The following is a 16100-nucleotide window of genomic DNA, read 5'->3' as shown; positions in this document are numbered from 1 at the left end:
CCACAGCTGGCAGATGCAACTGAGAATTGTTAAGTTTTGAATAAAGTTTTTTGTAGTGTACATGTAATAGTATTGTAACCGAGTGTCCTGGATTCACCTAACCAATTAGTAAAACCACTTTACTTTTAAAAACATCCAAATTCTCTATTTTTAGCTTCTCAAATGTGAATATTGTCAATCTTTGTGTTGTGGACAAACGGCACATTTGAGGACATCATCTTGGGCTTTGGAAAACATTTGAAAAACACTAAAGAAAGTAAGAATAATGCAATGGACAAATGTGGGTTCTTCAACTGTACCAAACAGCCATATTTTTTTTTTTTATTTCACAATGACACATTGGACAGGTACTGTAGATATATAGTATATCAAAAACACATCAGTTGACATGTTATATCTAAAATTAAAAAAACACTTGTTTCAATTTGCACATAGAGCTCAAGTCTTCAAAGACACAGAATGAAAGTGACCGAACATTACAAATGAGGGAACGCGTCAAAATACATTTTCCAGCACACAGTTCTATATTGCATACACATTTAATTGGGAGTGGAAATCTGAAAAACGCATTGATGGATCACCTGGAAATTATATCTGTGGTGAAGATTCAGAAAATTTCAAAGGCCACCTTATGGACTTTAATTCAGCGAAAAACACAACTGGCTCAGCTGTCCACAACAGAGGACAGAAAAGCTGTAAGATGAGTCATTACCTAAACAGTTATGAGTAATGTTGGGGGATACCAGTGACAGGTACTGGTAAGCAGCAACTGGAGCTCTTAATGGAGCTCCTAAAATCGAACACCTGGTCTCAGTTTGGTCATGCAAACATAGTATAACGTCCTGGAAATATTAAAAACTCCCTCAGCATGGATTGTGACGAGGTGCCGAACACATTCATGAGGATTTTTTTAAACTAAAATCAACAGCCGTCATCAGAAAGCTTTCCAATACAGATTCATACAGTGAACAGTGTTCATTTCTTCACAACAGACCTTACCCTCTGGCTTGCAAGGCATCAAATTTGTGAATGAATGAACATTTAATTAGGTGACTGTCTACTGTACTGAGTGCTCTACCACAGCAGTTTTTTTTGTGTGTTTAAAAGGCAAGGTGAGAGAGGTGTTGATACGGCTTCTGTATCCAACTAATGACTGCAGTTAAAACTGAGTCAAGGCCAGAGACAAGTCTTGAGAAACAGAATCATTATAAAACATCACATTTGAAAAAACTGACTACAGCATAGATGCTCTGTCAAAAAATTCAAGACAGAAAAATTGCAAAAATGTTTCTATCACCCAAACTAATTACAAACAGCATCTACAGAGAGAAATAGATCATTTCTAATAACTTAAATACTTAAATTAGTATGCAGTACAATACTCTTCCATTTGGGGCCAGAGGGTAAGAAAATAGATCTGCTCAAAGCCTACGCAAAAAAAAAACAAAAACAAAAAAACCGGTAGACTCTTTGCCAACAGGTCCATAGGCTAAACAAAATAACCTAAGTGATGTGTGCTCCAACTTGCATGTGTTGTGTGTGAGTCCGTTTGGAGGAGACGACGTCTCTCAGATCCCTTCAGTCCTGCAGTGAGAAGCTTTGGCACAGAAAACACCATGGGACGAGATGACGCATCACAACACGGTGCTAATGAGGGACACTCATGCAGGCCTCGCTCCAGTCCCGGAGGAGATAAGGTCAGTGAACCCCAACATGCATCGCCACCATACTGCCAGGGCGACAGACAGATGACGAGAGAGGGGCAGAGAGGCAGAGGCAAGGCTGGGAGGGAGAGGAGGAGGAGGTGGAGAAATGTGTACAGAGAGAGAAAAGATGAAAAGAAACGGCTCAAATGCATGAACGAGGAGGATTTTTCAGCCACGACCAGGGGCGATGACAGAGAATAAAAGGCTACTGAAAATTAAATCCTCGACAGATAACAGCGTCGGTGATGTGGTGGTTTTCCAGCTTCTACTCTGTTCCTCTCAGTCCCCTCCATCTCACAGAGACGACTCCACCTCTCTCGTGATGGTCACCTCGGCCTCTGACTGAGGGCGTACCTGAATGGTTGCAGCCTGCTGCTCTGGGGTTTCATTGATTGCCTCCAGGGCAGAGGTGGCGGCGGCAGCCTTGCAGTCACCGCTGGCCTTTTTATCAGTGTTCTGTTTGTCCGCAGAGCCGCAGCACAGCTTGGGAGCGCACTGAGTCCGACAGGAAAGCTCGCACAGGGAGTCCCGAGACTCCGAGTTGAATGTTACAAACTCAGGCTGGATGGTGGTGGCGTGGATGCCCTCGTCATGGAAGAAGTCCTTGATGCGCTTGGCCACCTCCATGTAAGACGTGGGGTCGTGGCATTTAATGTGAGCTGTAGCAATGATGCGGCTGCCGGCCAGCTGCCAGATGTGCAGCTCATGGATGGCGAGGACGCCATCCAGGCTCAGCAACCGTTCATTGAGCCGGTGCATGTTGATCTGCTTGGGCACAGTCTGCAGCAGGATGAGGGCCGACTCTTTGAGCAGCGGGTAGGTGGTATACAGCAGGATGCCCACCATGATGATGCAGAGTGTGGGGTCCAGGTAGAGAACCCAGCAGGGGCCGGCGTACTTCATGGCTGCCATAGTGGGACCTTCCACCAGGTCAACCAGTGTATGATTGACATGCTGATGGTCTGTAGTGTGGCTGTTGATGCATGGGTTCATGCACATCTCACCAGCAACGCAGGGCTGCCACACAAAGGTGAATATCAGAGCATTGACCACCACAATGACAGAGCCCAGAGCATCACCCAACACGTGCAGGAAGACCCCGCGCATGTTGAGCTGCGATGACGAGTCAGACTCATGGTCCATCTCCTCATAGTGGGTGTTGCCATTCATCTGCACCTCTGTGCTGTCTTTACAGCTGATTTCTGGAGATAAAAACAAAGAAACGAGTTTAGTTTAGGGCAACATGAAATAGAAGTTTGATAATCTACTGGGGCCTCATTACAGAAACTTCTTTAGTCTGAAATCCTATCTTATCTTAGTTTAGTTACAAATCCTAAGTTAGGATGTATGGACCCTGTTCTGAATTCAAAATGGCAAAAATTGGAAAAACATGAACATCAAAACGTTATGACAGACAGGCTACTCAAAGCACATTATCATGAGGGATAGTTAGCTGTTAAAACAGGCAGTCAGGGAGGGACTTGTCTCAGTAGCCAATAGCACTGAATGAGCGTTAACACAACACTTCCTCCAGCCATACAGCCATAGACAGGGGTGCATTAATCTAGCACTACCTCTGAGACTGACAGAGGTTTGACGACAGGGAATACAGTACAGCGGTGGTTTTCTTGCTGGGTTTGGCTTCTAAGTCAGCTGACTTGGCTGGATGGTTGATGGCAGTTAGCAGTCAGCTACCTTAGCAACAAGTAAAGCTATCTGTCCATCAGGAAACTCTGTAAATGACCTTGGAACTGCATCCCCTGTAGGTCTTACAGGTTTTGTTCGGCCCTGGTCCAGTCGTGTTTACTAGTAGGCTGCAGAGCCCTGTTGTCTTGCTCACTAACGGCTGCTAACTTAGCAGAAACCTTAAGCTGAGAGGCTTCACTCAAATCAGTGAATAGAGTCATTAAACTGGGATTTTGTACCAGTTATAAACTTGAGCTTTTCTACAGTAAGGCCCGGCCCCCTTTTTTGGCATATATTGTTAAACAGGAGCACAGTTTGACTGGAGATGTGACCTAAAAAAAAGTTTTAATTTCATCAAGACTTAAATGTTACAGTGGTTCTGACCAGGACTCTGACTCTATGATGATGGAGACGTGGCGGGGACAGGCAGGGAGGCATGAAGCAGTTGGCGCAGGTTTGTTACTGTTAATTTGTGAGTATGCATCATCCATCATGGCAATAAGTATTTGTTTTTGTGAAACTGGAAGTTATTTATTCCCATGTTTTGAACAACAAGGTTATTCTGTATCAAAATTAATGAACACAATGTTTAGCTTCCTGGCTGGTTGTTCCGACACGTTCAGAATCATTACTGCTTTTGCCATTAGCACAAGAGGTGGTTGCTTAGTGCCCCAAAACTATATATATTTAAATAACTGGTTGCCTAAAGGCTTGAACTAATGACTTCTTGCTGACTAGGAAAATCTTAAGTTGGGGGCGGCCCTAACAATAAGCTCATTACTCTGTGCGAAAAAAAACAAAACAAACTGTAACACATTAGACTGCAGCAAGGAGATTCCAGGAAGATACTATCAGTAGCACCCAGTTGATAAATTGCTCAGTTACATCATTTGGGGTCAAAGCACAAGTCCGCTTGAAACTTGAAACAAAAAGGCCAGAACTCAGCCTGCAATGTTATCAGGTGACACGAGTTGGAGCTGCTCCATTCAAAGTCAAGAGGAGGCAGACTATTACTAAGACATCTGTTCCATTAAGTTGGCTTATTAATTATTTTTTTCTTGATAACTATGTTCTAGGTTTCACTGTGGGAGGTATCTCATTCTTATGACTGAGTCTGTGCTATAACGGCTCAGGGCTACAAATTGGAGAAACATACCAGGCAGCCATGCTGGATTATATGAAAACGAACTGCCAGCATGTGGGCTCCTAAACACTCTGCAGTAATTCACATCAAGCAAATTCAATTAGTAATCACAGGCAGCGTACACAACTCTGAGGGAATAGCACCTGAGCAATGGTTGCTCGCTTCCACCCCGGGACGCCGGCAGGTCATTCATCAGCGGTTAATGGTCTGGCTGGGGCTGTCAGCTCCACGGTTACACTGATGTATGGCCCAGTAACAGCGATCAGTACACAGAGGAGGGGGGATATAGACTCCATTTATTAAAAGTGGCGGGGCTTAACAGTGTAGGGGGAGACATGTTCGTCTGTACGGGTATAACCCTTCAGTGAGGGAGAAGGGGTGGCGCTTGGACAGAATGACCAGCAGCAAGCCCAAGGAAGCTGTTTTCGGGGTTGGTCTGTTGGTTTATTGTCAACAAGCGAACACTAAACTCTTATCTGATCACAACCAACCAACAGAGGGATGAGCTTCCTCTTTGTGTGCTTGAAGACATTAAAACAGGGGTTGTATTAACCATCTTTTCCATCATAGCCTGAATTGTTTTTTAACAACGATGGAAAAAACTGAAGATGTCATTTTGGCAGATTACTACCCTGAGGGTGATCTACCATAGGGCTGCATGATTCTGACTAAAATGGGAGTCATGATTTTTCTACCTTCTCTCTACCTTTGCCGTCTTTATGTTGCAAATTCTTCACATTAAGTTGTTTATGTTTATGTTCAAAGACCTTTATTTTGAAATAACTTGAATTCCTCTTTCTGCTCATTCTCTGCTTTGTTTTCTGCCAATGTTATGGTGCTGAAGTCACTGATGATGTGCTGTCAAATTCATGTACCACAATAACTCTCACCAGTTGTTTATGATGTTTCGCTGTCTTGTCAATGTTAAGTGTATTCATTGTACCACTGCAATGTTGGCAGAGACCTGTTTATCCTCCATGTGATAAGCTAACCAGCCCAGGTAGCTTGCCCTGATTGTTTAGTATTCACACACTCATACAGAGAGTATGCCAATCTCATTTTACAGTCCTTAAATTCTTTTACGGTTAGGCGGCAAGAGCTGAAGTCCAACTAATGACTCTGTTCTCTGACCGGAGCCATGCAGTGGTCAATTTTCCACATGGTAACAAGGACTGACAGCAGAGCGTTGTGAATGAGGCAGAGAAATGAGAGAACACTGACTGAGTTATATGCATGAATGTTGAATTATTAATGTGTTTAGCTTTGTAAGTGTGATTGATAAAATAACTGGGATGCTTTGGAACACAAATAGGTCAACACGTGAAGGCAGTACATGATGAATGCATAGGGGAATACGAGTGAGTGAGTTTGTCATTTAGAAGAGAGATTGCATAAATGTATGAAGATTGTGATTTATTTATTTATTTTTACAATTAATTGTGTAGCCCTGATCTACAGTAACATTAAGTAATTCACAACAACGTCAAACAGAGTTGGCCTACATCACACAGGTAATTCCCCTTGAAGCATTTGGGCATCATCGCTGACCTCGACACTGTACTAAATGTGACTTGCTATTCCAGTGTTGATAGCGTGTTTATGAGCTACAGATTGGAGTAGGACTGCAACTAACAATTACTTTTGTTGTTGATTAATCTGCTGATTATTTTCCATTGATTAATCAATTGTGATCAAGTGGTTTTTAAAAATGAAATGCTATTAAAAGGCTGTGTCCTGTTATCATGACAAAGTGAAAATTCAAAAGGACGGGTAATAATAGATTATGATGGACGGTGTCAAAATGACAGACAATGAGAAAGTCTTGAAACTTCTGCACCAAGATCTGGCTGTGTAACAATTAAGTTATCCACTTGTACAGCAACAAAATTCTGAGCAGTAAGAATAATGCTGGAGACCTTCAGGAATTTTTGATAGATAAAACCATTACAAGCTTGAACTTGTCAGAGCCGGGTTGTCTCTTGGCTGAGTCAATCACACGCTTGTATAAAACTCTACTGATATGTCAGCAGAATGTGGTCAGTCTCACAAAGTGTGAAACTCGAAGCTTTCCCCGTTATGTCACTGAAGGTGGCCACGTTTCCAAGGATAGAATAACCCCCCAACAAATATCTGAGAGCAAACACAAGATGTCTAAATGCCTCTGTCACAGAAGAAACAATAAGGATTAGTCACAGGCATGCAGGCTGTCCTCATGGTGTACTGAAGATATATGTATGTACTCTTATGCAATCTGGACTGCTAACAATGGAAATAGTCTACCACATGCTGTCAGATTAAATGTGGGACATAATGAGGTTGGATTCATAGAGTTTTGAAACTTAAAGGGATAGTTTGCCTCAAAATGAAATACGCATATTTTTCTTATGGCCGTAAGTCCTACAAATCAATCTCGACTGTTTTGGTGTCAGTTGCCAAGTTTTGGAGATATCGGCCATAAAGATGCCGGCCTACTCTCAAACATAATGAAAATAGACAGCACCCAGCCTGTGGTGCTCAAAGTGCCATGATTAGTCATCCACTATTAAATTAATCGGCAACTAATTTGATAATTGATTAACTGTTCTGATTAATTTTTCTTAAGAAAAGGATATGTGTGCATCTACTCATGGACAGCCACTACAGCTCAGCCAAGGAGGACCATGTTAATGTTCATCACACCTTTTACACAAGCCTCTGATCCACGAGTAGATGCATGCTTCCTTCTGCGCAGTGACATAGTTTGCAAGTGTAGCTCGGTATAAAGAAAATAGTTCCTACATGAAATTTCTCACAAGGTCTGTGGATTATCTTACATAACTGGGTCATAATTTCTGGAAACTGCTGTATAGTTTTTCAGATGTATTTTTTGGTGCATTGAGCAACACAAGTTGAGAGCAATCTAGTCGCATTATATTCAAGAAAAGGCAGACATCTATTCATTAACTGAATATCAGAACTCGCATCAAAACAATCTAGATGGATTAAAAAGAAAAGTGCTACGGGCAAGAGGCAATATGTCTTTTTGACTTTAGCGTGAACTGCCCCTTTAAGTACTCATTTCCACATAAAAACACAGTTTACCCAAAAGAAGGGAAACAGGCTGGACTGAGTTTAAAACTGTTAAGAAAACACAAGAGAAAAATGATCCAGTTTTCCATACTTACCATTTCTGGGTCTAGTATCACCCGGGCTGTTGTGATTTCCCACTAAGTTGTTGGTCTCCTCTCCTGAAGACCCATTCCCAGCCTTCTTGCCTGTTTTACCCCTCTTGTTCTTATTTCCATGAGAGTGACCTCCGCCGTGGGAGTGCCCGTGGCCTCCGCCGGCGTGTCCGTGGAACAGGCAGAGTCCGAGCAGGTTGACCAGGAGCCCGGCGGCGCCGACCCCGGCCACCACCTGCGGGCTCTCGATCTCATGGGGCTCGGTGAAGCGCTCGACAGCCTCCAGGACGATGGTGAAGCACAGCGCCGTGAGGAAGACGGCGTTGACCAGAGCCCCCATCACCTCCGCTCGGATCCACCCGAAGGTGTTTTTGTTGGTGGCGTGAGTTTTCTCGGCGAACCGTACCGCGACCAGAGCCACCACCAGGGCGATGACGTCCGACAGCATATGAAAGGAGTCCGACAGCATCGACAGAGAGGCGGTCATCCGGCTGACCACCACTTCCACAATGAAAAACCCAAAAGTCAATGAGAGCATACATAGCAGCCGGACGCGGTTAGGCTCGCAAGCCATGTTCCCTTCCTCACAGTCCTTCGTCGAGTCAAGTTTCGAGTTAAAAAAAAACAAAACAAAAAACGTTTCACTATGTCCGTTAACGAGCTGACTGGGACAGCAGCTAGCTAGCTCTCCGGTTCAACTCCAAGCTAACCACTTATGTTAAGCTAGGTGGCTCCCTGAGACAATACACGATCAATGTTAACAGCGTCTTCATTCACTGATGTTATCCAGCGACGGCAGCATCACTCGGCGGAATCTGAAGACGACCACGAGCGAAATTAATCCGGAGTACGATTCTGGTTAACGTTTAAATACGCCGTGGTCGTCACCAGCCTATTCAAGTACGTTTGCCGACGAGCTTCGGTTTGCAGACGGCTGAAACTTTGCACCCGAGCCGGTAAACTTTCCACACGGAACACGGCACCGTAAAGATACGCCCCAGATGATTGCTATTGATGGAGAGGGCACAAGGTGGGATCTGATTGGTCAAATTTTGCAACTCTCGCAGGTAGGCGGAGCGAACTCGCCAGACAACAGCGGTTGCTACGCACGCTAACTGCAGCTGTATTCTCGCGATGACGTCCTTATCGTGCTGTATCAGAAGGGAACCCAAGACCGGAGAAAGATCTCGCGAGAGTACTCATTTTAACCCAGACCATATTTCCTCAACCCTAACCAAGTGTTTTATTTGAATCTAAACCTACATGACACATCTTATGTATAGCCCCGTCACATTCTAAAAGCATAATCAGTTTGTGCAACATGCACAATAAAGAATTAACGCGAACAAATCTCGCGAGAGTAACGCAAATATAGGGTTCCCTAATAGACGCACCCGACTTTCTTCTGTTAGACAACTTCATTTATTTTAAGCCATAAGGAAATGTAAATGAAGGAATATCGGCGGTTTATCAAATTCAGCTTTCATCATTGTTTTTAATCATCATTTTCTCATTACAATGATGACGAAATAAAACAAAACAAAACAAAACAAAACAAAGATCTCATAAGTCTCTCGGTGTATCCCAATTTAAATGTCTGGCATTTACTGCCTATGATTTAATTTTGTCTTTGGTCTGTTAATACCACAAATCCCCCAAAAAACGATATTTAATTGTTTTCAGTGGAATTAAGTGGTTGTTACATCACTGTCAGATAGTTTTTTGTAAGTGATTAGATATAAGCGTAAACATTGTTGTCAACTCAGTTGTAACTGGAGGCCTATTATTGAGCAAGCCACAGAATAATAAAACCGTCCCTCTTAATTATCCCCTCTCAACTTCTATTAATCAAGAACAAACGACTTTCAGGTGTGAAGGCTTATTGCTGTGTTGCCTGTAATCAGTGGCAGAAGTCTCTCTTCTTTCAGTGACTGTCTTTTCATGGGAAACTGATGACCCCTTGTGGGAGTTATCCATCTTGATGAAACACTGTAGTGCATTTGTAGTATAACTGTAATGGTTATTAAAGACTAATTAATTTTGAGAAATTGTTCTGATTCACAGGTAACAGGATTTCCCTAAAATCTCTATCAGAATGCACAATAACAGGACTTTTTAATATATTTTTATGATATTCTGTGTAAAACCAAACTAACTATGAATTTTGGCACCAAAGAAACAAAAACAAAACAAAAAAATTATCTTAATTTATTGCAATGTTCAGTAGCAAGGTAAAAACTTGAACTCACATTGTTTCTGCATAGCTTCAATGTTCAGGAGTTGTTCTTCATGTGCATTATTATCACTGTTGTCTAAAACACACATTTTTACATTTTGTTGTATTGTTACAGATACAAATCAAATAATTTGACCTTCTACATCCACTTCCACAGTTTGTGGAGGAAAACAGACTCATTTAACAAGGATATACAGTACATTCACAATAGCAGTCTATAAAATTAACATCCACACATCAAACTAAAATTCTTATTTTACACTACAAAACTTGGAATAAAATACACACCACCACACTGGATTGAATCACTATCATCACAGCTACCAAATTATTATCATATAAATAAAGGTTATTTACATCCAGTTGCTATGACTCCTAGCCTTCAGAAGCTTTTACATTCAGTCCTAAGTCAGGCAGTGGCATCTTTAAGATCAGCGGATGCCGAGTATCTGCCTGCTCTTGAACTGACAGGTCCTCTCCACTTCGCTCAGCTTCTGAGCGCGCAGATTAGCTACCTGCAGCCTCCTCAAAATGAACTCCTGCGACGTGACGCTCTGACGACTATCGGGACGCTGGTTCTCTTTGCTCTCGCCAGCAAAGTGGACCTTCTTCTTGCCAGGGGAGAGGTTCTCTTCATCTAGGATCAAACAGTGAGGAGTCAGTGACAAACAAAGATCTGATTACACTTTATATTTATATCATCAGGCAGCAATTACAATCCATCATGACAGCTACATCTCAGATTGTCAGGTGTGTAATATGAGCTGAATTCTTTTTTCAATATAAAAATGCAGGCTTAATTTAATTCTTTATTGGTGTATAAAAACAGCATTTACATGATTAAAAAATAATAAATAAACACATAAAGAGAAGTATGAAAACATTGCTTAGTTTTTGTCTCTGTTCAGCAAGTCCAGAGGTCTTCGTCCAATTCCCATACCTATGTCTTTGCCACAGAATGGCACCAGGTCCCTCTGCTGCTGTAGACGGTTGTAATTCTTCAGTAAACTCTCAGCTCTGAAACAGTAAAGAGTTTGTACCAATCAGCTGGAAACACTAACAAGGGATCACACTGTAAAATGAACACGGACTGTTTCCTTTCTAGGCTTCTTAAAAACGTTTTACCTTGCAAGCTTCTCATTTGACAGTCGCTCACGAACACATAGCTCCTGCTCTCTTTCTGCAGTGAAGAGACACAAACAGAGCTGTCTATTGTTAGAGTTTGTAGCATGGGACACAAAAACTTTATTTGCACAAAAGTGAGATGCATGTATCTATATTCAAAGTCAGCCAGGTACTGCAGATGTGGAAGAAACTCAAAGTAGGTAAACATTCAGTCACAACAGTGTACACAGTCACAAAGAGCAGGAACAAACCTGTTCCTGTAAAACAAGTTTTACCTGTAGAAATATTATTTTTAGGACACTGTGCAAGTAGACAGTTTAAAAAATATTAAAGTTACACAACTTCACTATATACTGGGAGGAAGAACTTCTCCTTTGCCAAAATGATCCATCCTGACAGGTGTGGCATATCAAGATGCTGATTAAACATCATCTTGAAAAATGATGACTGTCAGTCACTGAAGTATACAGATACATGAAAACAGATACCATTTTCCCCCAGGAAGGCAAAGTCATGACCCAACCTACTCTGCCTCTAATTGGCTACTACTTTTTGCCTTGATTTGTTGAGTTGGTTAGGTTTAGGCATGAAGAGTGATTGCTTAGAATATCAGGATAATCGTGAGGCAGAGAGGGGTGGGTCATGACTTGACACGACAAAAAAAAGGTACCTGAAGAGCTATGTGAAACAGACATAGTTCAGTGTCTAATAAATGTCTTTTGAAGATGAAACTACACATTTCTGAGTGGCATTTTATTGTTACCACTCCAAGGCACACCTGTGCAATAATCAATAATCATGCCGTTTAATCTGCACCTGAGCCACACCTGTCAGGTGAATGGATTATCTTGAAGTGTGCACTAACATGCATTTCAAAATACTTGTGAACAAAATTTGAGAAAGATAAACCCTTTGTGTGTACAGAAGTTGTCTAAGATTTTTCCTCTTCAACTCATAAAAAGTGGGAGCAAAAACAAAAGTGTTGCGCTTATGATATCTTACTGATATCTCTGCAAAGTGACTGTCGGACCTATACGGAAAGTTGTACAACTTTGACATTCTTTAAAACTACTGTCTTGCAACTGTCCTAAAGCAGATTTTTTTTTTTTTGCTTTTCGTGTAAAGTGTTGCATTTATATTTTTGAGTGGATTAAGAATCCACAGCTATTAATCTTTCATCATAAGCAACTTTGAATGAGTGTTTCCAGCTGCATGTCAGTAAGGGTCACACTTCCTCATGGCCAGGCCACCATACGGTTAAACTGTGACTAGATAAGGCTGGGTATCGGTGCACAATTCTTTTGATGTATCGACCAAAATAACCCAGTACCAAGAAACAAAACTTCTCCAATCAAATGATACCTGCACTCGATCTTTTTTGCACACTGATTTAGACAAAAAATGACTATTTGTTTGGTTTTTCTCGCAGCCAATCACTACAAGCATTCTTTGATTTACTGCAACATGTGATTCAGCCCACTTCCACAGCAGCTACAAACAATACAGTCTGTGGTGTGGTGAAGTCGAGTATGGTTTATTTGACAGTTTGCAATTCTGCATGCCAAAAACCCATCAAACCTTTGTATATCTTGAATATATTACATACCTGAGGTGTCTGATAAAAGTAAATGAATAAAATATGAAAGGACAAATTCAGGAACACTTCCAATCACATGACATCAAATGCAGTAGGAAAAAACAGATATCAAATCAAGTACTCTATTGGTATTATTTAAGGGTACTTGACTGACACCAAGTTCCAAGTCTGTGGCAGGAAGGGGAGTAAAAATAACATTCTTACGCTCCAGCCTCTCCTCGCGTTCCTTCAGAGCCTTTTCTCTGTCGCGCAGCGCCTGTTCCCTGAGTCTGAGCTCTGCAGCAGAGACGGGTGTCGGTTCAGACGGCTTGTGAAGGGGACAGTCGGAGTCTGCCGACTTCCTTCGGGGTCGTGCCTGCGCCCTCCTTTGCTCCTCGGCGACAGCATCAGCTAACAGGCTGCTCTGGAGAATAGACTCCACAGAGGGCCTCAGATAGTCCTGGAAACAGAAAAACACAGATTATTACCCGACCTACGTCAAAAGACAAACAGACCAGTACCTGAGTAACAGTATGACAAGTTTCTGACAAAATAAATGACTATCTAAACAACATCATAGGATAGTTAATAATTAATTCATAACCTTCAAGTTGATCATTTTGCTGAGCAAGGTGTTCAGTTCCTCTGAGTATCGGTATGGGATTCTTCTGTACTTTCCCTCTCTGATTTTCTCTGCAAGCTCTTTTTGGTTGTAGGCGGTAAATGGAGGCCTTAACAGGAGAAATCCAGGTAAAATGTGAGATTAGCAGGCAACAGGCCAGCTTCTGTGGAAATCAGCTCAAGCAGAATTAGAAAACTTACGACAATGCACAGAGTTCATACAGCAAACATCCCAGAGACCAAATATCAGACTTCTCATTGTATGACATCCGGTTTATTTGTTCCTGAAAAGAAAACAAGTTTAAGTTCCAATGGGGAGGGTCAAGAGGTCAGGTTAAAATGCTTCAAATGCACCCTAAAAAATGTAGTTTGATAAGAAAACCCTCAGGATTAAACAACTCACTGGAGACATGTAGTAAGGTGTCCCGACAAATGTCTTTGCAAAACTGGTGTCATGGTTCAGGATCCTCGCCAGGCCAAAGTCTCCGAGCTTCACGTTCTGTCTGATGTCGAGGAAGATGTTGGCTGGTTTCAGGTCTCGATGGAGAACTGTGGCCCTGCCGTCACTGCGTCTGTGGCACTCCTTCAGGGCTAACGTGAGCTGTGTCATGACTCGCAGGATGAACTGCTCCTCCAAATAACGCCTGCCATGATAAAAACACACTCTTCATTCTGCAGATACTGTCAGGAAACACAGATGTTTACTGCAGGGACACATAACTCAGACTGGATTTGTATTTTGACACCACGGATCACATAGTCACCTTTCCTTGATGCATCGGGTGATGAGACTGGACAGGTCCCCACCCTCACAGTGCTCCATGACAATATACAGCGTAGTGTTAGTCCGGTCTATGATGCGGTCATAGTACCGCACTATGTTTGGGTGCTTGAGCTCCCTCAGGAGGTTCACCTCTGACACCAGCATCTGCTTTTCACTCTCCGCCATGGTGCCATAGTCCAGCTCCTTCCACACGAGGATCTGCAAAATAAAAGTGGCTTAAATAACCAAGATTGAGGAAACCACAGGTGTTACAGTGATACTAAATAAAGGGATAGTTCATCCAAGAATGAAACCTCATACATTATCTACTTATCTCCAGGCTGACTGAAGGTTGGGTTCAGTTTTTTAGTCCAAAACACTCATGGAGTTTCACAGGATTACAGCAGTGCTAAATCGCCTAAAAAATGTAAGTGAATGGTGACCAGTTTTCAAATGGAAGAAAACAACTAGAAAAGAAGACATTAAGTGCCTCCATACTGCTTGTCCGGTGTAATCCAAGTCTTCTAAACATCCATCATGCCAACTTGACTTGAAAGTCGTCATTTACACCATGTTTTTAGACTAAATCTTCACTGTAGATCCTTAGCTTGGAGACACGCTCATGTGCACACCGTCCAAACTGTGTGTGGTGTGACTGTGTGCGCAATCAAGTGAATGGCATGTCAGGGCTTTGAATTATACAGTATGCAGGCATTTTGTATTTGTTTCCAGTTTTTTTTTCGATTTCAAAACTGCTCATCATTCACTGCAGTTGTTTGGGAGATTCTGCGATGCTGTTTTCCTTTGAAACTCCAGTAGTGTTTTGTGGATGAAAAAACTAAACTCAAAAGCAGCATGAGGTTGAGAAGATAACTGAATTTTAATCTTTGGGTAAACTATCCCTTTCAGGTCCCGTAGGATTTAGTGTAGCAGAGCCTTTCTACTGAGCTAACATGCACAATAGCACCACCCTGACCTGAAACTTAATTAGTATCACTGGCAACACCTGTGTTTACCCTATTAATTCATCTAAAAAAAAGGTTGAAGCGAAAAGGATCTCTATAACCAGATATCTGACATCCATGTATGACATGTTATAAATTAGTACTCATTACCTCTAAAATGTTGCCTCTAAGTGCCCAACAAAGTGTCGACATCACCATTTCTTTCATATTTCTGTTACTGGACAGAAGTTACTTTAGGTTTGTGTTATAACACGAGTTTAATAATTCTTACTTTAAATTACTAACTAATTGCTAAGACAGCATGAACCACGTCACACAAACACGGATATCCACGTTCAGCAACGTAATTAGGTGTTTAAATTAACTGAAACTAACGTTAGAACAATGACTAATCAACAACAGACGGTGGGTGGTTGAAACAAAGACCTCCGGGGGCAGATTAACGTTACCTACAGGTGTGCAGCGGTTTTGTACAGACAAAACTTGTAAACGTTACTCACTTTCCCATCAGATTTCCGTCTAATTTTCTGGCATCTTCCATAGGAACCCGAGCCTATAGTATACAACACCTCGTAATCGTCGACACGGGACGGCATTTGAACTTCTTTAACCGAGTCTCGCGTTAAATTACCTGACTTAACGTTAGCAACTAGCTAGCATAGCACTTAATGTTAGGATACAATCGGGTGTAATTCAACATCAACTTAAACCAGCGATTTTCTGAATTATTCTCTCAGTTTACTCTTGTGCTCCGATTGCCTTTCTTCTCGATAATGATATTTAACGCTAAATAAATTAAATGTTTGGCTTTGGTTCCTTCACTCGTTCACTCGTGTGTGTTGCAGTTAACAAAACAGGAAGCGTTCGCACTCGGTTTAAATTGGTGCCCAAATGCTTGACTGTGATTGGCCTGCCCTCTCCGCATAGTGACTCCCGATTGGCCAGTGTGAAGATGCAAGTCGTGAGGTTGCTAAGCGCCTTAAAGCCGCGAGAGGAGAGCGGGTAGATGACGTGTTCGTTCATTCCTCCACAGGGTGGCGCCAAAAACGCACAGTCGAGTCAAAGCCACGCTTTGGTCACCGTGGCAACCATGTTCCAGGAAATTGGGTAAGGAAAA

The 16100-nt window shown here is 42.1% G+C and overlaps 2 protein-coding genes across 2 annotated transcripts; both read right to left on the bottom strand.

Moving 5' to 3' along the window:
- Nucleotides 1-281: 281 nt before the first annotated feature.
- Nucleotides 282-8666, bottom strand: slc30a1a (solute carrier family 30 member 1a). Its single transcript, XM_084737484.1, has 2 exons — nucleotides 7701-8666; nucleotides 282-2908 (listed from the first exon to the last, which is right to left on the bottom strand). Exons 1-2 carry the CDS (start codon nucleotides 8269-8271, stop codon nucleotides 2001-2003), a joined length of 1479 nt encoding a protein of 492 aa, XP_084593610.1. The 5' UTR covers nucleotides 8272-8666; the 3' UTR covers nucleotides 282-2000.
- A 1223-nt stretch (nucleotides 8667-9889) lies between these two features.
- On the bottom strand, nucleotides 9890-15812 carry nek2 (NIMA-related kinase 2). Its single transcript, XM_084738035.1, has 9 exons — nucleotides 15484-15812; nucleotides 14020-14237; nucleotides 13659-13899; nucleotides 13457-13539; nucleotides 13239-13365; nucleotides 12860-13094; nucleotides 11059-11113; nucleotides 10874-10950; nucleotides 9890-10570 (listed from the first exon to the last, which is right to left on the bottom strand). The coding sequence occupies exons 1-9, from the start codon at nucleotides 15577-15579 to the stop codon at nucleotides 10365-10367; spliced, it is 1338 nt and encodes a 445-aa protein (XP_084594161.1). The 5' UTR covers nucleotides 15580-15812; the 3' UTR covers nucleotides 9890-10364.
- Nucleotides 15813-16100: the final 288 nt, after the last annotated feature.

This window comes from Lutjanus erythropterus, chromosome 15 (assembly GCF_056507025.1).
Source record: "Lutjanus erythropterus isolate fLutEry1 chromosome 15, fLutEry1.hap2, whole genome shotgun sequence".
Classification (NCBI taxonomy): Eukaryota; Metazoa; Chordata; class Actinopteri; order Lutjaniformes; family Lutjanidae; genus Lutjanus; species Lutjanus erythropterus.
This window is presented reverse-complemented; position numbering and strand designations above follow the sequence as displayed.

Bases quoted from the DNA above. Each gene is read 5' to 3' on its own strand.
- slc30a1a (XM_084737484.1), bottom strand. From the start codon at position 8,271: ATGGCTTGCGAGCCTAACCGCGTCCGGCTGCTATGTATGCTCTCATTG. The intron at 2,909-7,700 runs GTAAGTATGGAA...TTTTATCTCCAG, and splicing joins TGATACTAGACCCAGAAATG to AAATCAGCTGTAAAGACAGC.
- nek2 (XM_084738035.1), bottom strand. From the start codon at position 15,579: ATGCCGTCCCGTGTCGACGATTACGAGGTGTTGTATACTATAGGCTCG. The intron at 13,540-13,658 runs GTGAGTTGTTTA...TTTTCTTTTCAG, and splicing joins CACCTTACTACATGTCTCCA to GAACAAATAAACCGGATGTC. The intron at 13,095-13,238 runs GTTATGAATTAA...TTCTGTTTCCAG, and splicing joins GCAAAATGATCAACTTGAAG to GACTATCTGAGGCCCTCTGT.